Below are 25,858 nucleotides of genomic sequence, written 5' to 3' on the forward strand. Positions count from 1 at the left end.
TTGCTTAGATATCTTTAACATACATTATTCAGTTCCTTTTTCAGAGAAGCCCCTGTGGGAAGGGTTAAAAACAAAAAACTCTTTGAAGAAAAAAAAAGGCCACCGATATCACTTTGTAGTGAACCATATGAAAGGCAATCCTTGAAAAAGGACAATGATTTACGGGAGCCCCCGGGTGCCCTCAGGGGAGACTCTGGAGGGACTGGACATGAGGAATCATTTGCACGACAAACGTGGACCCAAAATAGATAGAGGGGTGCGGAGGATGACTTTGGTGTTGACTGAAACACATTCAGTGTCCCTTCTCAATAGTCTTTGGTTACCCTTTGCCTGTCACCCGTCCTCCATCTTCTCTCTCTTCACCAATCCCTCTGCCCCTTTCTTTTCTCTTACTCCTTTCCCATTTCCAAACTCATGAGGAGGTTAATCCAAGCAAAAAGTAACCAGGGTGTGTGTGTGTGTTTGGGGGGGGGGGGGGGGGATTGTGACAGTGTTCAGCTAAACGACCTTCTCATGCCCCAGCTTTTTGTAGGTGTGCACACCCCCCAATCCTTCCTTTGTCCTTCCCCGGTCCCTCTGGCCACGCAAACTTTCCAAATCACTCAACAGGGTAGCTCCCTGCTCACCTTGGTCAGAGATTCGGCATCCCACAGGGGCTGGGGAAAACAGAGTTATCCACAGGGAAAGGAGGCCAGTAAAGAAATTCCTATTAACTGAGATTCTGGGCTTCGGGGTGAGTTTCTTGTTTGCAAACCAGCAGGCCACGTGATAGAAGCCCTTCACTGCAGCCTTGGTGCTGATCAGTTTTCCCCTCTCAAGGCCATGGCTTGTCATTCTTGCCTCTCCAGCCAGCTGGAGGCTGGCTCTGCTCTCAGGCAGGATGGGACCCACCCGAAACACTCTGACTGTATCACGGGCCTGCAGGCCGGGCACAGGGGCTGGTGTATTGGGTGTTCCCCGATAGATCAGGTTGGTTTTTACCATCACCCCCTGCCTTTCCTCTCTGCCTTGCTAGAATTCTCAGTTACCTTTATTTATGACTGCACTGTTTGCCTAGGGAGGCAACTTTGCCATGGTGATGACAGATCTTATGTTATCAGCATTAACTCTATCAGAAACTTGTACCATTCACTGTCCATGTATTATCACTCACAGATGATTGTGGCTAAGGCTTCAGATACAACAAGTTATAATAACAAGAGCAAAAAGAAGATTCCCGATTTGGAAAACAGAACAATGAGAATTGGGCAGTTGCTGACCTTGGTGGCCCAAGGGGTCCCTGGAGGAGCACATCTTGTCTCTGGCCCACAGCCCCACTGTTTTTAGTGTCACATTTCACTCTTTTTCTTTGTCCTTAGCCTCTTCACATTGTGAAAGATTCCATCTTTGCTTCAGTGCATGTTAATACCACAGGCATCCATCCCAGGCACAAAGCTTCGCGTCATAGTTGAGATGAGGTGTCAAAGGGGACCCACTAATCTGTGGCACTAAGAGGGAAAGGGGGACAGTCTTTCCCTTCATGTGGAGCACATGTGGGTGCTCCATTAATTGTTTTTGAATGGACTTGGGAAAATAAAATTAACATATATCATTTCGTTTAAAATACTCAGTATTTGACTTTTTTGAATTTCCAATATTTTTCATATTGAAACGGAGCAGGACCCTATGGTCCCTGCACTGTCCTCCCCTCCCCACCTGCCCCCCCCACACACACACACAATATCCTCAGCCTGCCTTTTGTCTGTGGAAAACCTTTAACCAAATAATAAGTTTAATTAAAGTGAGAAAATGCAAAAACAAAGGAAAACAGTCAAGGGCTATAGATAATATTCTGAGCCCTATCCTGTGAGCTGTCTCATAGATACTGAAACCCCCACCAGGTGGAAGAAGTTAACTACATGATGACAAGGCTGTAGCCATGACAAAAGTGCCACAGTTCCCAGATGTGGCCTCAGAAATGGCAACAAACTGACTCTGGAACTAAAGACTGACTTAAAACAATCAAGATGACGCTGGTCAGACCACCAATGACCAATTTCAAGATGACCGTCAGAGCTGCCTGTGCTGTTTCTGCATGTAGCCCCCCCCCCCCCATCTATAAAAGTTGTTGCCCCCTGATTGTCGGGAGTGGGAGGAGCTGTCCTTTGGACAGGTGTCTGCCTCTCCCCAGCCCGCCACCAGTTACCGGCATCCAAAATAAAGCAAACTTTCCTTTCCACCAACGTGGCCTCTTTATTGGCTTTTGAGCAGCGAGCAGCCGAATCCCACTTTTGGTTACAATATTATTACAGCGGGAAAGTAATCTGCACCGCAGGAAACTTATATTCCCAGGAGTAAGAGGTATAAGGAGAAAGTCAGCTTTGCATTTTAGGGCTGAGTTCTCCAAACTATGTGCTTGGGGGAAACTCTCCTTCTGCAGACACTGCTGAGTGATGAGAAAGCTCCTAGACTCAGAGCTCCACTCTGACCAAACCTCAATTCTGAGGCCTTGGAAACACTGATGGGAAGAACAGAGGCAGGAAAATCCACCTAATTCAAATCGGATTTGCAAGAGGTAGAAACTTGTATTCACCTTTGAGATAGACTGTTCCTTTGCAAAAGTAAAGCTAAGGCCATGCAAAATGAGTTGTTTGAAGGTCTGTGGCTCCTAGAAGGGACCTTCTTGCCTGGTTGTCTCCTCAGTCAAGAGGCAGAAATGTAAAAAATGCTTGAACAAGCCAAAGCGAAGCTCTACCACATTATTTATTGAAGACTGAATTAAGACAGAGTCATTTCACATGCTGAAAAAATAGTGATGTTGGATTATGGTGTATTTGATGGGACCGCCCCACTGGGAACCATTGGGAGGTCTGATTTCTCAAGTAAGCATTGGACATTTTTACTGCCAGGCTTTCTGGGAAGCTGGTAGATTCCAGGACAGGAAGGGAAGACTTGAAGCAGGCTTAAGCTGAAAGCAACTCGCTGCACCTTGGACTGTTGGGCCTGCAATCTGAAGAACAGAGACACAGTTGGGGGAATTCCAGGGTGGTGGAGGGGAGACGTTGACCTTTATTCCCAAAATGTGCCCTGTAGAGGCAACGGTGCAGCAATCTGGGTTCTCAGACAAGGGCCCGCGGGCCTCATCAACTCTTGGAGGAATCGTCTCCAGCTCACGTAGGAAACAGGAGGGCTAGGCAGTGATACCTCTCAGGCTCCCCCCACTTCAGCCCCGGTGTCTTCCTTCTGCTTATGTTGCTCAGTCTCTCGTCATGACTGGAAGTGTTGCTCAACCCCGCAGGGGAGAGTTTGCAATAACTTAGAGAAACGTAGAGCACATTCCCCACCGACATGTACTCTTCAGCTCCCCGGGGCAGACCCATCAGCAGCTGTGACAGTGAGCAGGTGCAGGTGGGCCTGGACCCAGCCCAGCAGGGGTCTCAGGTGCTCCCGACTCCTCACAGCTCTCCTCCCACGACAAGGTGGTCAGCAAAGTCAGGAGAAGTGAAGGGGACCTTCTCCTGATCTCATCCTCCCACCAAGAGCGCACAGAAGCAGTGCCTGCCAGTCACAATCTAATGACAATTACATCAATCATTAACAATCCTCACTAACAATACTTATATTTGGGCACCATGTTTCTCCTTCTGAAGTGTTTGTACATCTATATCTAATGAGTAGCATTCCCAGCAGAATAGAATTCCAAGGAAAGATTGTGGGTGAGGTAAGAAAAAGCCCGGAAGTCATTTTAAAGCTTATGAACCTATCATGAATACTTTATTTCTTGTTGTTTTGCTTTTTCTTGTGCAAATGTTCAAACACACCAAAAGCAGAGGAAATATAGTATAATGAGCCCTGGTGTACCAATAACCTAGCTTCAAAAACGGGGCAGTTTTACAATCTTGTTTCCTTTATATCTGCAGCTTTCTTGGGGGTGAGGGCTGGAATATTTTAGAACAGATCACTGATAACATGTCCTTTCACCCATGAATACTTTGGTGCCATTAGTAAAAATCCTTAATCTATTTATTTGAAAGCTACTATAAAACTATGTAAGAAGTAAATCAGATTCTAATGATTTGCTTCTCTTGCCAGAGTTTCCCATTTGCCAGAACTAGAGGATATTCACGAAAATAACTGTTGGAATAGAGACACACTACTCGTCCACTCATGAGACAGTGCTCTTCTTAGAACAGGAGCAGAGTTCTAACCTGACATCCCAGTAATTTAGAGATGGTTGACGTACTGCCCATACTTTAAGCCGCAGATAGTTTAAAATAATACAGATTCATTAGTCTGATCTTTTCTCGATGGGCCACAGTTGGGAGAATTTATGTGGCATTTGACTAATCCCAGGTTCTCTACAAGTAGAGCAGGTAGTAGTTGCCTGTGTGACCCAGTCCAAGGCCAGCCCTGCAGCCACAGAGGTGAGATCTCTGTGTCTGTTTCTGTCTTTCTCTCTCTCTCTCTCACACACACACACAAACACACACACACAAACACACACACACACACACACACACTGCTTTAAAGGGAAGAAATTAGTAGGGCTGGAAAAGACTCATTCTAAGAGCTGAATCTGTAGTGCCTCAATCTTGACTCTCTGAGGGGTGGGCTCAGGAAGTCCCGAGGAACTTGGTCATACATTCTCAGTCATTTCTTCATACTTCTGACCCAAATCACGAGATCCCCACACTGAAGTTTTCCCATCATAAAACCAGGCAAGGCAAACTTTAATGATTTTTTTTTGAAGTGTGATTAGGAATTAAAGCTCTTCCACAGGAGGTAACCAGCAGAAACTCTGTAAAGACAGAAACTTAAAATATCAGTCTCTCAGAAGAGAGTATGGGGATGGGGAATTGCAGGACAAGGAAATTGTTACGCATTATACGTCCTGCATGCGATTTGACCGTTTAATTCCTGCCACAGACATCCACTTATTAAAATGTTTAAAATAACACCTAAAAATTTTTACCAAGTAAATGAATATATATATATTTTTTAAACCTGTCCAGAACACGCTTGAATCACTTTGCTCACTCCTCTTCATCTCCTGACCTCTGAACCCTGGAGGTCCCTGAGCTGGAACTTTCTTCGCTGTACACTCACTTCCTTGGAATATCATCCAGCCCATAGCTTTAAACCCTATCTATAAGCTGGTGACCTTTCAATTTATATCTGCATCACAGACCTCCCTGCTGAACTTCAGACTTGCAGCTAGCTAATCAAATCGGTCTCCAGTTGTCTAAAAGGCATCTCAGTCTCAACATGTCCGAAACCAAACTCCTGATCTTTCCTATGAAACCTATTCCTCCTGCGATTTTTCATTTCTCAGTAAATGGAAACATAGCAAAATCTGTGCGTGATCGCTGACTACTCTTTCTCTGCAACTGTGCATATGATCTACGAGAAATTCTTTCAGTCCTCTGAGCCTCCTCCCACTGGCATCCCCTGCTTCCCTCCAGCCCCTCTCCACCCAGCAGCCAAAGGATCCACCGCTGCCCCTTTTAAAAGGATCCTGCACTCAGATCCCCCAGGGCCTCCCCTTTCACTCAATATGGAGCCAGCCAGGGCCACCCCACAACTTGACCCCTGCCACCTGCACCCCCTCCATTCTGCTCCAGTCTCCTCACTGCTCCTCCAGACACCAAAACCTTTCCCACACGTCTCACTTACCCCATCACTTCCTCCAGGTGTCTGCTCACAGGTCATTTATCAGAGAGGTCTTCCCCGACAACCCCATCACCCATTCTCTGGTCCCTTACCCTGTTGAGTGTTTCTTCACAGCACTTACCACTACATCATATATATTCAATGGTTCCTTTTAAAAATTGTCTCCCTCATCCCACCCCCAATAGAATCTAAATTCCATGAGGACAGGGACTTAACTCTTGCTTGAAGCTGCTTTTCCATTACCTGGAAAGAGGCTTGGCGCCCAGCAGGTGCTGTGAGTCAAGGCACACACTACGCGTTTATGTATCCTCGTGCAGGGCACCACTGCAGAATGAATACCTTTCATGAGGTTCCAGGTGTTTACTTTCCAGCTCCATTGTGTTTCAGAGGCCTAAAAGGGATGGATGTGTTGATTTTAAATAACTTAGTAATTTCAAATACATATTCTATTTGATTAATCTCTACACCATCTCCGGCTCAACCAGAACTCAGCCTCTGTGGTATGTGATGAACTGTGCTTTCAACTTGGGTCACGCTAACAAGTGCCTGCAGCACAGATGATTCAGTGCCAACGGGGCTGACGTTATAGTTGTGTGGGCTAGCGTATAAAATAAATGTTCCCTCCATTCACATTCTATATTTCACCCCTCCACACCTCAGCTTGTTCCACAATCTGGACTTCTGTCTGGACCACTAGTATTTGCCCTGGTCAACTAATTATTCAGACTGATTGTGGAAGCAGGGCAACCTCCTCCTTACGTGGATGGAAAACTTCCTGACAGAATAAAAAATGGCTTAGTTATATAAAGATCTCGATCCTTCTCCAGTAAATATGTACAGATGACCCTTGAACAGCACGAAGGTTGGGGCTCGACCTTCTGCACAGTTGAAAATCTGCCTATGACAGTCGGCCCTCTGTATCTGAGATTCCTCTGTATCCATGGTTCCCTCTCTGTGCTTTCAGCCAACACGGATGGTGCAGTACTGTAGTGTTTACTACTGAAAAAAATTCACGTATAAGTGGACTCACGCCATTCAAACCTGTGTTGTTTAGGGGTCAACTGTAATTCTCATGCAGTTTGAAATGAAAAGAGATCACATTTTTTTGAAACTGGATAAAATGATTTTAAATTTCATGTGGAAAAACAATTGTCAAAGAAATAACTGACGATTTTTTAAAAAGAATAAAGAGAGAAGGCTACCTCTCCTAGAAATAGAACTTTAAATTGTATATATAAATGTATATATAATTAGTGTTGGTACTAAATAGTGTAAGAATAGGCAGGTGAATGGTGAAGAATATATAGATTAGTAAATATCAGTAATATTGTACTTTAAAGGGAAATTATAAATCATAGGAAGTGAAAGAACTATTCAATAAGTGGTGTAGTAATTATTGGTATAGTTAACTATCCAACAAATAAATTTTAGAGTCTCACTTCATATCACATCAATATAAACACTGAAGAGATTAAGAGATCAAATGTGGAAAATCGATCATAAATAACTAGAAGAAAATAAAAGTGAATGTTGATCAAATTTCTGGGTGGGAACCAACTTTCTTAATGTCAGAACAACGTAAGAAATCACAAAAAGAATTGATAAGCTCGACGACATAAAATTTAGAACTCCTATATATCATAAAGCAGTTAAGCAGCATTGAAACCACACAGTACACTGGAAGTAATATTAACAGAAATTATGCCAGACAACAGATTAATATTCTTACTGCATAAAGAACTCATGCAGATTGATAACAAATTTTCAGACAGTGTCTTCAGACAATGCTCTGAAGAGGAAGCACAAATCACCAACATATACTTCAAAACCATGATTAGATTCAGTCATGAAATGTTAACTTAAAACCAAATGTCATGGCATCTGACAATCGGCTAAAAAAAACAAATGTAAATGGCGCTATCTACTTGGGACCAAAGGGAAAGGAGCCTGACGCCCTTGCACGCTTGTGAATCAATCAACAATGTGGCAGCACAATCAAAACATGGATACACCTTAACCCAGCGTTGCCAGCTCTGGCAACCTGCCATAAGCCAGCAGCCTGAGTGGCTGATTGTACTTGCCCTGCCTGTCACCCCTCACTCTAGATTTCATTTTTTGCCTGATAGCTGCCTTCCCTGCTAGGCTGTAAGCCTGATGTGAAGGAATGTACATTTTCAGAACAGGACTTGGCATAGGATAGGAACCTAGTGTTAGTTCAGAGTAAAATTTAGGCACAACAGAAAAAGGGAAGAGCTTGACGGTCCAACAATGAGAATGGTTAAGTAAATTTTCAAACATACATACAAGAGAAACCATTAAAATGATGCATATAAAAAGTTTCTAATAGAATGGCAAATTGTTCACAGTCTGATATTAAGGGGAACAAAAGAATACAAAATTGATACACAATATGATTTCAATGTGTAAACAGAAAAGAAAAACAACTAAATCTATCATTTGTTTTAAGATATATACCATTATTATACCATTATTTTTACATGCCCCTAAGAATAGAAAATGCCCATGACGGGGAGTCTAATACAATACCCCCTACACAAGTTTGCCAAGTAAACCTTCCACGCAGAGAGGACCAGGCCACATAGCTTGCTTGTCTCAACTTTGCCCCCAGGTGCAGAGAAGAAAAAATATCTCCCCTAAGAATTTTAAGGCAGGGCTCGCAGTGGCTTTCATTTTGAATTCACACTACCAGCATGGTCCAAAGGACCTCCAGCAGAGAATTTAACTCAGAGTAGTCTCGGGTTGGTGGTACCTCCAACTGGCTGACAAAAGCAAACACAAACCTCCCCTGTGAGACCTGGACCTCAGTGGGGCAGGCAGCAGTTATGAGTCGCTATAGCAATTCTAACAAGTGAGAAATTTCGCATCCTAGAATTGATGAGATAGGATAAGGAAAATCTTAACCGGGACTAACTCAGGGGTGAGGTGATAGATCACAAATACTTTTACATAATGTATTTTATATACATTGTATTTTTATATATTGTAGAGATATTTATATAATGTAGATATATTTTAAATAATGTGTCTTACATGATGTAGATATATTCAGTATTTGGAAAAGAAAATAATTTTATTTTAAAATTTAGACGTGGGATTCTAGGGGAACTGATGAAAAAATTTAACATTATCCTCAGGTCTTTGAATGTGACCAACCTTCATTTCTTCTTGCCCTTAACACTAGTTTCCCACCAGTTTTATTCTGAGAGCAAAGTTCAATTCATTCCCTTCCTATCATCTTGCGAAATTCAGTAGACACAGAGACGATATATCTGAGGGTCAGGTACAGACTGTGAACCTGTGTTAAGCAGAGTGTCACCAGTGTCATTAACAGTTTGGAGCACCCACTATTTGCAAGATACTAGGTTTAGCCTGTCTGGAGGAGCCAGTTGTACAGAGGCTTAAGTCTCTATTTTCATGCATTTGCTTAGTTGACAAATATTTGTTGAGCACTGGTTATGCAAGGCACTAGGGTCTGAAGATTGACCTCATGGCTAGTGAGCTAGAACATTTTTATGCTTAAATAAAGACTGGAAAAGGCGCTAGGCTTAGGGTTGGACATTTTGGTCTTGTTTATACAGAAAATTGATTGGGTTGGAGATTATGAGTTTATTTCCTCGTATATATGCAGCTTAAGGGTATTAAACTAAGAGATTCGGGGGGGGGGGGTTCACACAAAAGATCAGGAAAAGGAAGTCCTTTGGGAAAAAGGAAAGTCAGACTAAAGCTGATGGCTCTGGAAATGGATTAAGGATTTTTTTTATGAATCCCCATTTTATATTTAGAAGTAACATTTTGAATGCCTCAGCCCTTGGGGTAAATCTGGTGGTTAAGTGATCAGAGGAGGTGGGTAAAGAAATAGGAATAGCCATTAAAGCAATGAGGAAGAGTGAGGTGAGGAGGGAGACTTGTTCAGACACCCAGTTCCTCCAAGGTTCAGAAAGGCCTGGGGTTTGCCTGCCCTTAGAAGGACCCACTGGACTTACTGGCTAGGAGTTACCCAAGGGGTGTTGATGAAGGGCCATATCTGTGTATCACACATGCAGTGATAATGTTATTTAATCCGTCCTCCCAAGGAGATCATCAATAACTGCCGGAGGCCGCTGCTTCCAGACAACAATAAAGAATCTCTGCAGCATTTTACCCTAAAGAATGGGGACCGCTTTCACCATGGCTATGTTTAGTTCAACCTCCCCACCCCCAAGGGCAAGTAAATGACTGTCCACCACTCTCTGTGGAGACTAAGTCACTGAAATGCATGGGGAGCCCCAGGCAGCGTCCTGGAAGACCAAGGCCAGGCACCATCCAGCCTATTCAAGGGCACATCACTGGGTGACACACACACAACTACTCCAGGTCGGACACCAAAGCCCACAGCTTCAGGGAATCAGGCCACATCTCAAGCGCAAACACCGTGGACAGCCGGAGCTCCCCTCTTCTGCTTCACTCCCAGCGCGACGGGAGCTCTGGCCACACATCCAGGGTTATGTAACGCGTATCTGTCACGGTCCATATGACCAGGGGACTTTCAAAATAATGGTGACGTATAACAGTCCACGGTGGTACAGTCATCCACGGAATCCTAGGTGAGAAGGCGCAGGTAGACAGAGCCAAGCGGCTGCGCGTCCGTGTCACCGCACTTTTCCTATCCCCAGCGCGCAGATGCATCGGTGAAATCGCAAACCAGGCACGCAGTTCAGCCCAGCCCGTACCGAGGACGCCTTCGCGGGCGGGATCGCAACGCCGCCGAGCGGGGCGGGAGGGCGGCGGGGGCGGGGCGGGAGGGCGGCGGGGGCGGGGCGGGAGGGCGGGGGCGGGGCGGGAGGGCGGGGGCGGGGCGGCCGCGGCAGGTGCGGGCCTGGGGCGGCGGAGGCGCGGCGGGAGCGAGGAGGCCCTGCCGCCCGCCCGCCCGCCCGGCGAGGGGAGTTCCCGCAGCCCGCCCCTGCGCCCGCCCCTCGCCGCCCGCGGCTCCTCCTCGCCTCCGCGCCTCGCCTCGCCTCGCCTCGCCATGGTGGAGCGGGGAGACGCGGCGCCGCTGCTGCGCTGGGCCGAGGGCCCCGCCGTCTCCCCGCCGCCGCGGGCCCCGGACCCGCAGGCTGGAGGCCGGGGCTGGGGCGGCGGCGGGGGCGGCCGGGCGGCCGCGGAGCAGCCGAGGAGGCGGGAGCCCGGGGAGCTGGGTCCGTCCGAGGTGGTGCTGCAGCCCGGGCGCCTGGAGCTGGGCGACGTGGAGGAGGACCAGGTGGTGGCCGTGTTCGTGGTCACCTTCGATCCCCGCTCGGGTGAGAGCCGCCCCGGGGCCGGGGGTGGGGAGAGCGTCGCCCCCCGCCGGGCGTCGGGGTGGCGGGGGAGGGGCTTGTTGCGCGCGCACCCGCACACCTGCGACCCCCTCCCCGCCCACCCGGCTGCGGCCGGGCAAGCACGGTGCCCCCGCGGGGTCGGCGCCCCGGGCTTTGTTCCCTGCGGCCCTGACCCCCTCTCCCTTCCGTCCCGCCGCCTCTCAGCGGATGCCCAGCCCGCGCCCGCGTCCCCACTGTCGTGTTGGCACTTCTCCGGTGTTAGAGGATCCTGTTTGTGGTCACAGGCACTCTGGCTTTTGTTTTCTTTAACGGCTGGGTTAAAGGGTTTCTCCTGTGAAGGGGGGGAACGCCCCCCAGGTGAATTCCTTCTGAAACAGATTGTCCTGAGCTTCCAGGTTCTTTGCCTCCCCGCCCTCACTCCGCATCCCTCCCTGCACCGCAACTTTGTCAGCGGCCAAGTTCACTCTCTCTGGCGGTATTATTTTGAGGAATTAGTGCCTGGGGCATTAAGGGATGATACTGAGGGAGTAAGCTGGAACCGATTAAAAGACAAGCCTCTTCAGGTAGGCTCTTGCTGGTGTGTTTGGAGAATTAAAGGGTTATCTCACAGAATCTTTAGCCTAGCCATCCGGTAAGGTGGTGTGCATTTTACTGGTGAGAGAATCCATGGGGTTCAAAAGTGAATGAGTAAATACCTGCCTCCAAGAGCCTCAAGTGGTCGGGGAAGGACTGTGCTCTCAGGATTGGAGGGATGAGAGCTGTAGTCTTGGTTCTAGGGTTTAAGAAAACCCAGGTGTGTCTTTCTGTCCTAACTACACTGAAGTTGCTGGAATGTGGAGTGTCTATTAGGGGGAAAAAAACCCACCAGCTTCTTTCTGGAATTCCCTTTCTGGTCCTCTAAGGATGAGTTGTAGAAGCCATCTGACAAACTTGATATCCTGTGATGGAGTGGGAGGAAAAAGGGTGAGGCTTGTGGGATGGCAGAAGATAGATTCCCAGGCAGGATTATAAACCAGCAAGACCCAGCAAGAAATAGGAACAGCTGTGGGGAGACTAGGCCTTTCTGACTCCTGTCTATTCCTTTGCCCCATCCCAATGGCTTTCAAACTTTTTTGACTGTGACCCACCATATGAAATTCATTTTACATCCCAATAAATTTGCCCACATACATACAAAACTGAAACAAAAGTTTCATGAAATAATACAGACCCCTTTTACATGTAGCACATACTGGCATTTTCTCTTTCTTTCTTTCTTTTTTTTTTTTAATGCTCATCACACAGGCTGATTGACTCCTGTATGGTTGGGACTCCCAGACAGAAAAGCTACTCTTCTTTTTTGACCAGAGTAACCTTTATTGTTAGACAAAAACAGATAACTACTTTGTAACTAATAATATTCCTTATGCCTTACCCCATCACCTGCAGTAAATAGATGTGAGCATGAGATTCATTCTGGAAAGTGTTTAAGTAAGGAGAAGAAATGGAGAGGGAGTGCTAACAGGGTCTGATTTCGCAGTGGTCTCTCTGGAGGTAGAGGCTAGAGAGGGGAAGAGGAGAAGAAAAAAAAAATCCTACACTAACCACAGATGGAGTTAATAACACTGAAAAGCACCACATATCTGGGACCCTCCCTATGCCTTGTCAGTCACAGCTGGTGAGCATGGTTTTGTGGGTATGCGTGTGTGGAGTATTTGTGTGTACGTGTGAGGTGCGCCTGCATAAATACACGAGTATGTATTTGTAATGGTTTTCAGATTAAGGTTAGTGTGGAAAGAAGGGATTTAACTGATGCTTGGACCCTTGCTTTGTGCAGGCGTTTTACTGTAATGGTGTTTCATCTAATTCTCATCACCATTCTAATTTGATGATCGTTTATACCCAATTTATACATAAGCAAACAGACTAAGGATGATTAAGTAATTTGGAAATATTAACTAGTCAATAAATACTTGACTCTGAGTCTGGTCGTCTTTTTAGAATACAACACTGCCTGAACCTCTGCCCTCTAACTTTTCAACTTACTGTGTGCAGAGAGGGGAGAGGCTGGGAAGGAGGTAGGGGGGACAGAGTGTGTTTTTAACTTTGGTTGATGGTTTTGTTTTGTTTTACTGGAAAACTGCTGTTTCCTGCCCATAACTCTCTTTTATCATCTTCCCAGTCCCGGTTGGCACTTTACTTCCTGTAAAAAAATGTGGTAATACCTATATCCAGTAAAAATTGTATGGTGCAGCTCCTGAAAGTAGAAGATGGAATGAATGAATGCTGCTGGAGTTCCCAGGGCTGCAAAGGTCGACACTGGGACAAGGGCTTCAGAGAGTCCGTGGCATGTCCCTGTGTGAGGGTTGAGGAAATCACAGTCTGGAGAGGTGAGATGCCAGCCCTTGGATGCCCAGTGAGCGGGAGATGTCTCTGGGGCCAGACTTATGTCTCCCACTTTTAGTTCATGTCTTCCTCATTCTGCTGTGGAGGCAGACCTGCGATGTGTTACTGTTCAGTCTTGCTCCATCAAGATTTTTGCCTTCCTTAGCCCATGAGACCCAAAGTAGTAAAGTGAATACTGACTTCTTTACCAAAGTCAGAACGTATGACAGAAGTTCTTACATGGGAGAACCTGTCTAAAGTTTCTGCGACCGTCCATCTGCTCCCCATGTCTCTCCCCAAACTGCCTCAGTTACCTACTCCCCATGGGGATTTCATTCATCTTCCCACCTGGTATAGGTAGCTGTTGTCATGTGTGCCTTTGAGAGCACAAGAGGAGGTGGGGGAGGAGAGAATCCACAGCCGTGGGTCATCTGTTGGGGTGTGCATGGTCTGTGTGCCGAGAGAAGATGTGACGGAGGAGTGGGTCCTGGTTTCTCTCTCTCTCTCTCTCTCTCTCTCTCTCTCTCTCTCTCTCTCTCTCTCTCACACACACACACACACACACACTTCGGCAGGAATGTGCTCAGTGATTCTCAGTCTGGTATATGGGAATAAGAGTAATTCTTCTGTATTTTTGGATACTAATTTTGGGTTGGGCATCTGTAAGAGGAATCAGAGAAGAGGGTAGGGCCATAGAGAATGTTATTTTCATTGGAGTCACAGTTTGAAAATTACGGTTGTTGCATTTGCAGATGTTGTGAGGACTGTGGGCTTCACGGTCAAGTGAGGCAGAGGTGCTCCCTCTCTCCCCCTCCCCCCGCCACACACACTCTTTCCTCTCTCCCTCACTCACTGACACACTCAGTCTTTCTCTGGAGCAGGGAGTCCCTGGGATGTGGTGGTGCCGGCCGTGTGGGCTACAAAGCTGCTATTGAAGCTGGGCCCAGATGCTGACTGTGCGAGCCGGGTGGAGAGGTTGGCAGCCAGAATATTGCTTTTTCATTGTGTCGAACCCATTCTTTAGAGCTTTGGGTTTTAATTTTGATTCTGTTCTTTGGGTCTCTAGTAAAATTTTCTTTTTATCTGCTTCATTAAGGGAAGAGGTATTGTCACACTTGGAAATCAGCCTGCTTTCCCATCCCCTCTAGGAAGGTGACATAGCTGTCTCGCCGTGTGGCTGAGGGCTTCTGTGTGGACCTGAGGCAGGTAGAGCTTTGCACCTACAATGTATGACACCTGTGAATCGGCCTCACTGGACTGTTTCTTTATGAGAGATTCACTCTCAACAGCTGCATTTTCCGCAGAGTTATTTTATGGGTGTCTGGGAGAGATTCCTATGCTGTGCATGTTTGTGTTGGGCTAGCTGAGGGGAGGAAAACCTGCTGAGGTTTGTAAGATGTCTCTTTTTCCTTTGTTCTTCCTGATTAGGGATGAATTACCTGTTCCTCCCTCAACCTCTAGCCAGTGCCTAAATTACATCTAACCCCCTATTTAATTTAGCGCATCTAAATGCGCCTGTGTTCATGTCAAAGGAGTATAGTATTTAAAATCACTCACATACACTAATTTTAACCTCCATACATTCTCCATATAGTCAACAAAATACAAGCATTTTCTTTTAAACAATGGCGCCGTGGAGACACAAGGAGACAGGGCCAGGTGTGGCGTCTGAGGCATAACTTGGAGGGCTGCCCAGGTCATCGGACTCGTGCAAATAATGGCTGCAGCCACTGATGGGAAGGTGAAAAAGCAGAATGAGAATAGAAAATTTGGAGTGCACTTTTGAGTCACAAAGAGCAGTCCTACGAATGGCCAGCTCAAAGAGGCCAGGAGAAGGCCGGTTCTGATAGCCAAGGAGAGAAAGCCACTTAGAGTGATGAACTCTGCCACATCCTTTCTCTGTAGCTTCTGTCAGATGTCAGTGGAATACAACTGTGGTGTATCTCATTAATTCCCACTTTGGCAAACTCCTTCCCAGGCTGTTGGTGATTCACCTGCTTGTGGTTTTCAGGGAGAAGTCAGTTGGTGACCATCTGCTGTGACTTCTGTTTCTCCTCTTGGAAGTCGATGGAGACTAGAGTAGGAGCGAGAATCATAACACCCACCACTTACTGAGTGTCCACCGTGGACCAGTGACTATCATCCTTTCAACAGTCTTCTCTGTTATGATGAGGAAAACAGAGGCACGTGGCCATTAAGTCATCTTAAGCCACAGAGCAGAGAGGGGCAGAGCCCGGAGGCGGTGTCCGTGCCTCTTCACGCATCACACCACACCACTGCCTGGTGCAAAATGATATGGGGCCTGTGCACTGGAAAGTTTCTTCCATGTAAAATTAATGCATTGGAATTCAGCCATGGATTGGCATATGGCTGATTTGAAATCCCTAGGATTAATTTTTTCCTGCCTCAGGTTTCTTTATACTGTTTCTTCCTTTGCTTTGGATATACTCTCATCCTAGGCGGTATATACTCTCATTCCTCCCTCAGTTCAAAACTATTTGAGACCCAAAGTCGAGTGATGTGGGCTGTCAGCTTTCCTGGTGTTAGAGTCTGAACCACGTAAGCTTCTCAGGTTTCTTGCATCCCTGGGATTTGGGGCCCTCCTGCAGAAGTGGGGACCACGAGTACACCTGGATTCTTGCCTTTATTCCTGAGACAGGTTTCCCTTTTACTTCCTGACCAGGATGAGGGCATGTGTGTATGCTGATGGGCAGAGCTGATGGAAGGAGTGAAAATCAAGGCACATGTTAGAGAGGGGAGAACTGGTACAAAGCTCCACTCTTGAGGTCAGAGTACCTTGAGCTGAGGCAGCCACTGCTTATGAAATCAAGGCCTCAGGAGGAAATTCTTGGTTGGGAACCGCCCAACACGGAGGGAGAAAAGGAGGAAGGAGAGTCACGTATTTCTCATTAGAAAGAGATTGTTTTGGTTCAAGATCATTACTTTCTCCACTCTAAATGTTCCGAGATCAGCTTTCTAACAGGCAGCAGCAGTAGCAGCTAATGTCTGTTCTCCCCGGAGACATGGTGGTTGATGAAACCCAAATATGCTTGGGGGTGTGGTCATTTCACATTTCAACAGAAATAGAAGGCAGAGGCAGCCCTGTATGTAGATAGGACAGAGTCCATCTCACCTAGTGCAGGAGCTATGAAACATCAGCTCTGGGAGGCCCCGGCATTCATGGCCACGAGCTTCAGACCATCTCTGCATCTACAGCCAGGCTCAGCATTGCCTCTGGCTTCCCTGGGTACCTGAGCCGCCAACTCAACAATCTGTTAGTTCCTTTGCCTGAGCCCAGCATCTGGCCCTGGGCTGCCAAGTTATGTTCCACTAATATTTACTGAATGACTGACTCCATGTACACAAAGCAGATTGCCACGTTTGTTCCTTGTGCGGTTATGTCCATCCCTCCTTGTAAGCTGTCTTTGCAGCTAGAGGCTAGGCAGGGCCTGTGGGTACCTGTGATGGGCCCAAGGCGAGGGGCGGACATGGAGATGGAAGGGGAACAAGTTGGGCAATAAGGCGCTTGTCAGTGTTGACTCCTCTCTGATTGCCTGCCGGTGGGATGAGCCCTTCTGTCCAATCCTGCCAGGCCCCGGCTCCCTGGCTGGGTTCCTAAAGTGTGGCGAGGAGATTTGGAAAAGCAAATGGCTTTGAGTGTGAAGGCTGAACCTGGGGTAGGTAGCATTCTGTGTGAGGTTTTTCTGGCCCTAAATGGCTCACCATAAGGATTGTTATTTCTGCAAAATGACTTTCCTTTAAGCCTCTTACAAGTTTCATATATAAATGGGTTTCTAATTTTTGAGACTAGTGTGTTATTTCTGTTAAAGGATGACCTTTAGCCATCATGCTGCTTTCACCCACTAAATATAACACATTGTCTCAATTATTTTTTGCTTTTGCAAAGTTCTTTATGCTTAGCTTATGGTTTTTCACATCTCTGTTATTTCAGTTATGTTCCTTAATTCATTTGTTGAAATTTTTAAATTTAATTTTTATTTTATATTGGGGTATAGTTGACTTACAGTGTTGTTTGTTTCAGGTGTACAGCAAAGTGATTCTGTTACACATATACCTGTATGCTTTCTTTTTCAGATTCTTTTCCCCTATAGGTTATTACAGAATATTGAGTAGAGTTCCCTGTGCTATACAGTAGGTCCTTGTTGATTGTTTTATATATTGTAGTGTGTATATATTAGTCCCAAACTCCTAATTTATCCCTACCCTCCACCTTTCCTCTTTGGTACCATAAATTTTTTTTCAAAGCCTGTGAATCTGTTTCACTTTTTATAAATAAGTTCATTTCTATCACCTTTTCAGATTCCACATATAAGTAATAGATGAAACTTGTCTTTCTCTGACTTACTTCACCTAGTATGATAATCTCTAGGTCCATCCATATTGCTGCAAATGGCATTATTTCATTCTTTTTTATGACTGAGTAATATTCTGTTGCATATATTGATATGTACCACATCTTCTTTATCCATTGATCTGTCTTTGGATATTTAGGTTGCTTCCATGTTTCAGCTATTTTAAATATAGTGCTGCAGTGAACACTGGAGTGCATGTATCTTTTTGAATTATTATATCTTTCTCCAGATATATGCCCAGGACTGGGATTGCTGGATCACATGGTATTTTTTTAGGGAAACTCCATACTGTTTTCCATGGTGGTTGTGCCAATTTACCTTCCCACCAACAGTATAGGAGGGTTCCCTTTTCTCCACACCCTTTCCAGCATTTATTGTTTGTAGACTCTTTGATGTTGGCCATTCTGACCAATGTGAGGTGATACCTCATTGTAGTTTTGATTTGCATTTCTCTAATGATTAGCGAGGTTGAGCATCTTTTCACGTGCCTGTTGGCCAACTGTGTGTCTTCTTCAGAGAGGTACGTGTTTAGATCTTCTGCCCACTTTTTGATTGAGCTGTTTGTATATTTTGGAGATTAATCCCCTGTCAGTCACTTTGCAGATATTTTCTCCCATTCTGTAGGCTGTCTTTTCATTTTGTTTATGGTTTCCTTTGCTGTGCAAAAGCTTTTAAGTTTAATTAGGTCCCATTTGTTTTTTTTATTTTTATTTTCATTACTCTAGGAGGTGGATCCAAAAAGATCTTGCTGTCATTTATGTCATAGAGTGTTCTGCCTGTGTTTTCCTCTAAGTTTTATAGTATCTGGTCTTACATTTAGTTCTTTAATCCATTTTGAGTTTATTTTTGTATATGGTGTTAGAGAATGTTCCAATTTCATTCTTTTACATGTAGCTGTCCAGTTTTCCCAGCACCACTTATTGAAGAGGCTGTCTTTTCTCCATTGTATATTCTTGCCTCCTTTGTCCTAGATTAATGACCATAGGTGCATGGGTTTATTTCTGGGCTTTCTGTCCTGTTCCATTGATCTGTATTTCTGGTTTTGTGCCAGTAACATAGTGTTTTAATTAGTGTAGCTTTTTTTAGTATAGTTTGAAGTCAAGGAGCCTGATTCCTCTGGCTCCATTTTTCTTTCTCAGGATGGCTTTGGCTATTCAGGGTCTTTTGTATTTCTTTACAAATTGAAAATTTTTTTGTTCTAGTTCTGTGAAAAATGTCATTGGGTAATTTGATAGGGATTAAATTGAATCTGTAGATTGTATTGGGCAGTATAGGCATTTTGACAATATTGATTCTTCCAATCCAAGAACATGGTATATCTTTGCATCTGTTTGTGTCGTCTTTGATTTCCTTCATCAGCATCTTATAGTTTTCAGAGTACAGATATTTTGCCTCCTTAGGTAGGTTTATTCCTAGGTATTTTATTTTTTTGATGTGATGGTAAGTGGGATTATTTCCTTAATTTCCCTTTCTGACCTTTCGTTGTTAGCGTATAGAAATGCAAGAGATTTCTGTGTATTAATTTTGTATCCTGCAGCCTTACCAGATTCATTGGATGAGCTCTGGTAGGTCTCTGGTAGCATCTTTAGGATTTTCTATGCATAGTGTTCTGTCTTTTACAAACAGTGACAGTTTTACTTCTTTTCCAATTTGGATTCCTTTTGTTTTTCTTCTCTGTTTGCCATGGCTAGGACTTCCAAAACTATGTTGAATAAAAGTGGTAAGAGTGGACATCCTTGTCTTGTTCCTGACCTTAGAAGAAGTGCTTCAGCTTTTCACTGCTGAGTGTGATGTTAGCTGTGGGTTTGTCATATATGGCCTTTACTGTGTTGAGGTAGGTTCCCTCTGTGCCTACTTTCTGGAGAGTTTTTATCATAAATAGGTGTTGAATTTTATCAAGTTTTTCCTGCATTTATTGAGATGATCATATGGTTTTTATTCTTCAGTTTGTTAATGTGGCATATTATGCTGATTGTTTTGCAGATACTAAAAAATCCTTGCACCCCTGGGAAAAATTTCGCTTGATCCTGGTGTATGATCCTTTTAATGTATTGTTGGATTCAGTTTGCTAGTATTTTGTTGAGGATTTTTGTGTCTGTGTTCATTAGTGATGTTGGCCTGTAATTTTCTTTTTTTGTGATATCATTGTCTGGTTTTGGTATCAGGGTAATAGCAGCCTCATAGAAAGAGTTTGGGAGTGTTCCTTCCCCTGCAGTTTTTTTGGAAGCATTTCATAAGGATAGGTGTTAACTCTTCTCTAAATGTTTGATAGAATTCACCTGGGAAGCCACTGGTTCTGGACTTTTGTCTGTTGGAAGTTTTTAAATCACAGTTTCAATTTCAGTACTTGTGATTGGTCTGTTCATATTTTCTATTTCTTCCTGGTTTGGTCTTGGAAGACTAGCTTTCTAAGAATTTGTCCATTTCTTCTAGGTTGTCCATTTTATTAGCATATAGTTGCTTATAGTACTCTCATGATTCTTTCTATTTCTGTGGTATCAGTTGTAACTTTTTCATTTCTAATTTTATTGATTTGAGCTCTTTCCCTTTTTTCTTGATGAGTCTGGCTAAAGGTTTATCAACTTTGTTTATCTTTTCAAAGAACCAGCTCTTCATTGAGCTAGTTCTTTGTCTCTGATTCGTTTATTTCTGCTCTGATTTTTATGATTTCTTTCCTTCTACTAACTTTGAGTTTTGTTTGTTCTTTCTCTAGTTGCTTTAGATGTAAGTTTAGGTTGTTTATTTGAGATTTTTCTTGTTTCTTGCAGTAAGATTTTATTGCTATAAACTTCCCTCTTAGAACTGCTTTGGCTGTGTCCCATAGGTTTTGGATCTTCATGCTTTCATTTTCATTTGTCTCTAGGTATTTTTTAATTTCTTCTTTGATTTCTTCAGTGATCCATTGGTTGTTTGTAGCATATTGTCTAGCCTCCATGTGTTTGTGGTTTTTTTAGTTTTTTCTTGTAGTTGATTTCTAATCTCATAGCGTTGTGATTGGAAAAGATGCTTGATATGATTTCAGCTTTCTTAAATTTACTGAGGTTTGCTTTGTGGCCCAGCACGTGGTCTATCCTGGAGAATGTTCCATGTGCACTTGAGAAGAATGGGTGTTCTGCTGCTTTTGGATGGAATGTGCTATACATATCAATTAAGTCCATCTGATATAATGTGTCGTTTAAGGCCTGTGTTTCCTTTTTGATTTTCTATCTGGGTGATCTGTCCATTGATGTAAGTGGGATGTTAAATTCCCCCACTATTATTGTGTTACTGTCGATTTCTCCTTTTATGGCTGTTAGCATTCGCCTTATATAGTGAGGTGCTCCTATGTTGGGTGCATATATACTTAAGATTGTTATATCTTCCTCTTGGATTGATCCCTTAATCATTTTGTAGTGTGCTTTTTTGTCTCTTGTAACAATCTTTATTTTAAAGTCTACTTTGTCTGATTAAAGTATTGCTACTCCAGCTTTCTTTTGATTTCCATTTGCGTGGAATACCTTTTTCCATCCCCTCACTTTCAGTCTGTATGTGTTCCTAGATCTGAAGTGGGTCTCTTGTAGATAGTATATGTATGGGTCTTGTTTTTGTACCCACTCAGCCAGTCAGTGTCTTTTTGGTTGGAGCATTTAATCACTTTACATTCAAGGTAATTATTGATATATATATGTTCTTATTACCATTTTGTTAATTGTTTAGGATTTGTTTTTGTAGGTCTTTTTTCTTCCTTTCCACTATTGATCTCTTCTCTTGTGATTTGATGACTATCTTTAGAGTTGTGTTTGAATTGATTTTTCTTTTTTGTGTATCTATTGTAGATTTTTGGTTTGTGGTTACCATGAGGTTTTGATGTAGCAGTCTATATATATACAAGATGAAGTTGCTGGTGTCTTAATTTCAAATGCATTTCCAGTATCCTGCATTTGTACTTGCCTCTTTGCATAATTGGTGGTTTTGATACCATATTTGTATGTGGATAATTTCTTGCCTTTACTGTATGTTTGCCTTTACCAATGAGCTTCCTCATTCGTAATTTTCTTGTTTCTTGTTGTGGCCTTTTCTTTACTGCCTATAGAAGTTCCTTAACATTTTTTGTATAGCTGGTTTGGTGGTGCTGAATTCTCTAAGCTTTTGCTTGTCTGTAAAGCTTTTTAATTCTCACTCAAGCTTTTTAATTCTCCCTCGAATCTGAGCAAGAACCTTGCTGGGTAGAGTATCCTTGATTGTAGGTTTTTCCTTTTCACACTTTAAATATATCATGCCACTCCCTTCCGGCCTGCAAAGTTTCTGCTGAAAAATCAGCTGATGACCTTATGGTAGTTCCCTTTTTCTTTGTCTTTAATTTTTGTCAATTTGATTAATATGTGTTGTGGCATGTTCCTCCTTGGATTTATCCTGTATGGGACTCTTTGTGCTTCCTGGACTTGAGTGTTTCCTTTCCCATGTTAGGGAAGTTTTCAGCTATTATCTCTTCAAATATTTTTTTCAGACCCTTTCTTTCTCTCTTCTTCTGGGACCCCTATAATGCAAATGTTGGTGCATTTAACATTGTCCTAGAGGTCTCTTAGATTGTCCTAATTTCTTTTCATTCTTTTTTCTTTATTCTGTTCCGCAACAGTGATTTCCATCAATCTGTCTTCTGGCTCACTTATTCATTATTATGCCTCATTTATTCTGCTATTGATTTCATCTAGCATATTTTTCATTTCAAGTTATTGTATTGTTCATCTCCATTTGCTCTTGAAATCTTTTAGCTCTTTGTTAAATATTTCTTATATCTTCTTGGTCTGTGCCTCCATTCTTTTTCCAAAATCTTGGATCACCTTTACTATCATTACTGTGAATTCTTTTTAAGTCATATTGCCTATATCCACTTCACTTAGTTCTTCTGGGGTTTTATCTTGGTCCTTCATCTGGAACATATTTCTCTGCCATCTCATTTTGTCTAACTTTCTGTGTATGTGGTCTCTGTTTCTCAGGCTGAAGATTTGTAGTTCCTCTTGCTTTTGGTGTCTACCCCCTGTTAGGTGAGGTTGGTCCAGGGGCTTGTTGTAGGCTTCCTGGTGGGGGGACTGGTGCCTGCCCACTGGTGGATAGACCTGGGTCTTGTCCCTTTGGTGGGCAGGGCCATGTCAAGGGGTGCATTTAGAGGTGGCTGTGCACTCTGGATGTCTTTAGGCAACCCGTCGGCTGTTGGGTGCGGCCAGTTGTTGGTGCCAAAGTGGCAACCTCTGGGAGAGCTCATGCCAATGAATATTCCCTGGGGCCTCTGCCAGCAGTGTCTTTATCCCCATGTGAGCCACAGCTGACCCCTGCATCCCCAGGAGCTCCTTCAAGACCTGCAGGTAGATCTGACCCAGGTTCCTATGGAGTCACTGCTTTACTCTGGGTCCCAGTGCACGTGAAACCTTGTGTGCACCCTCCAAGAGTGGAGTGTCTGTTTTCCCCAGTCCTGTGGAGCTCCTGGACTCAAGCCCTACTGACCTTCAAAGCCAAATGCTCTGGGGGCTCATCCTCCCGATGCCAGACCCCCAGGTTGGGGAGCCTGACATGGGGCTCAGAATTCTCACTCCTGTGGGAGAACCTCTGCAATATAATTATTTTCCAGTTTGTGGGTCACCCACCTGACAGGTATGGGTTTTGATTATATCATGAAAGCACCCCTTCTACAGTCTCATTGTGGCTTCTTCTTTGTCTTTGGATGTAGAATATCTTTTTTGATAGGTTCCAGTCTTTTTTCTTGTTGGTTGTTTAGCAGATTTTGGTGTTTTTGTGAGAGGAGCTCAAGTCCTTCTACTCCTCCATCTTGTCTCCCTCTCATATGTTGAAATTTTTTAAACCTCTGAAGAGTTGAAAGAATAGTACTGGAAATCTGTATATACCTCACTGAGATATATCCTTCACTCCCCATTTGTTGACATTTTGCCATATTTGCTTTATTCTTATAAAGTCAGAACTCCACAATCATGTGAAATATGCATTCCCGAAAACCACTGTGCTAAGCAAATCATGCAGTAAAAATCACATGTCTTATGGGGAAGATGGGGTGAGGGGAACAACACTCAAAATCTTTGTCAGAGACACATTAAAAAAAGATAGGAACATAATAAAAGAGGTAGGACAGTTATACATATGTTAAATAGTTAAGAAATACATCAATACACAAAATATGGCACTCTACCTTAAAAAAGACCTGCAGTTTGCATATGAAGGTGGGTGTTGGAAGGGTTGACCTTGTGAGTTACTATGAAGGAGTGGAAGAGGGCTTTGTGAAACTGAATGGAAAGTCATAGCACTAGAGGAGGTAAGTGTGGCTCAGAACACACTTGGTGAATTGAGGTAGCAGGCAGATGTTTGAGTGCTGTGTGGGGATGCATTTTGTGTATTTCTACAGCTGGGTACAGTTTTCTGCATTCAGTTTGTGAACCTTGAGATCAAAATCACATATCAACAAACATGAAATTCCCTATGATTGGATTATTAATACATCAATTGCTTTGGAACAGATTCGGTTAGCATTATAGCAGAGCTGAGGATGTATAAATATACTTTTTTTCTGAACTATTTGAAAGTAACTTGCAGACATCATGACATTTCATTTCTAAATACTTCAGTATAAATCTCCTAAGAAAGAATAAGGCCATTTTCCTACATAACCACAATATCATTACTACTTCTAGGATAATTAACCTAGGTTAATTCATTTATTAGCTTTTTCAATTTTATTTTATTTTTAAGAATTTCAGGTTTATAGGAAAACTGAGCAGAAAGTACAGTTTCCATATACCCTCTTCCCCTACTTACTCCCGCCAAGTTACCTCTATTATTAACACCTTGCATTAGTGTGGTGTGTTTGTTGTAATTGGTGAACCAATATTTATACATTATTATTAACTGAAATTCATAATTTACATAAGGCTTCACTCTTTGTGTTGTACAGTCTATGGGTTTTGAAAAATGCACAATGTTAGGTATCCAGCTTACCCCCGATCCTTTTTTTACTGTCTATAGCTTTTCCTTTCCAAAATGTCCCGTAGTTGGGATTATACAGAATATAGCTTTTTCAGACTTGCTTCTTTCACCTAGCAGTATGCGTTTAAGTTTCCCGCATGTCTTTTCATGGCTTGCTGGCTCACTTATTTTTATTGTTGAATAGTGTTTTGTTAGATGGATATCCCACAATTTTTTTTTAATCCATTCAGCTTTCTGAAGGGCATCTTGGTTGTTTTCAGTTGGGGGCAATTATAAATAAAGCTGCTGTAAACATTAATGTTCAGCCTTTTGTGTGGACATAAGTTTCAACTCATTGGATAAATATAAAGGCGCGTGATGGCTGGATCATGTGGTAAGAGTACGTTTGTTTAGTTTTGTAAGCAACTGCCAAACTGTCTTCCAAAGTGGCTGTACCATTTTGCACTCCCGCAAGCAGTAGATGAGGTTTCCTGTTGCTCCACATCCTCGTCAGCATTTGGTGTTTTCAGCGTTTTGGGTTTTGACCATTTTAATAGGTGTGTAGTAGGATCTTGTTGTTTTAATTGGCAATTCCTTGATGACATGTGATATTGAACATGTTTTCCTCTGCTCGTTTACCATCTGTATATCTTCTTTGGTGAGATATCTGTTCGGATCTTTTGTCCATTCTTTAAATTGAGTTGTTTTCTTAATGTTGAGCTTTAAGAGTTCTTTGTGTATTTTGGATATAAGCCTTTATCAGGTATGTTTTTGGAGATGTTTCACCCCTGTCATTAGCTGTCTTTTTTATTCTCTTAATAGTGTCTTTCACAGATCAGAAATTTTTAATTTTAATGAAGTACAACTTACCAATTTTTTCTTTATGGATGATGCTTTTGGTGTTATATCTAAAAACTCATTGCTAAACCCAAAGTCACCTAGATTTTCTCCTATGTCATCTTCTAGAAGTTTTATAATTTTGCATTTTACATTTAGGTATACTATTCATATTGAGTTAATTTTTGTGCAAAGTATAAGATCTGTGTCTAGACTCATTTTTTTGCATATGGATGTCCAGTCATTCTAACACCACTTGTTGAAAAGGCTATCTTTTTTCCCATTGTATTACCTTAGCTCCTTTGGCAAAGATCAGTTGACTATATTTGTGTGGGTCTATTTCTGGGCTCTCTATTCTGTTCCATTGGTCTC

General features: G+C 43.4%; 1 protein-coding gene across 1 annotated transcript in view; it reads left to right on the forward strand.

Moving 5' to 3' along the window:
- The first annotated feature begins 10,570 nt into the window (after nucleotides 1-10,570).
- DENND11 (DENN domain containing 11) overlaps nucleotides 10,571-25,858 on the forward strand; it is a 47,646-nt gene continuing 32,358 nt past the window's right edge. The window contains exon 1 of the mRNA XM_057730600.1: nucleotides 10,571-10,946. Within this exon, the coding sequence (XP_057586583.1) occupies nucleotides 10,676-10,946 (271 nt within the window). The 5' untranslated portion in view covers nucleotides 10,571-10,675. The remainder of the gene's footprint in view (nucleotides 10,947-25,858) is intronic.

The sequence above is a fragment of the Hippopotamus amphibius genome, chromosome 4 (assembly GCF_030028045.1).
Source record: "Hippopotamus amphibius kiboko isolate mHipAmp2 chromosome 4, mHipAmp2.hap2, whole genome shotgun sequence".
In the NCBI taxonomy this organism is placed as follows: domain Eukaryota; kingdom Metazoa; phylum Chordata; class Mammalia; order Artiodactyla; family Hippopotamidae; genus Hippopotamus; species Hippopotamus amphibius.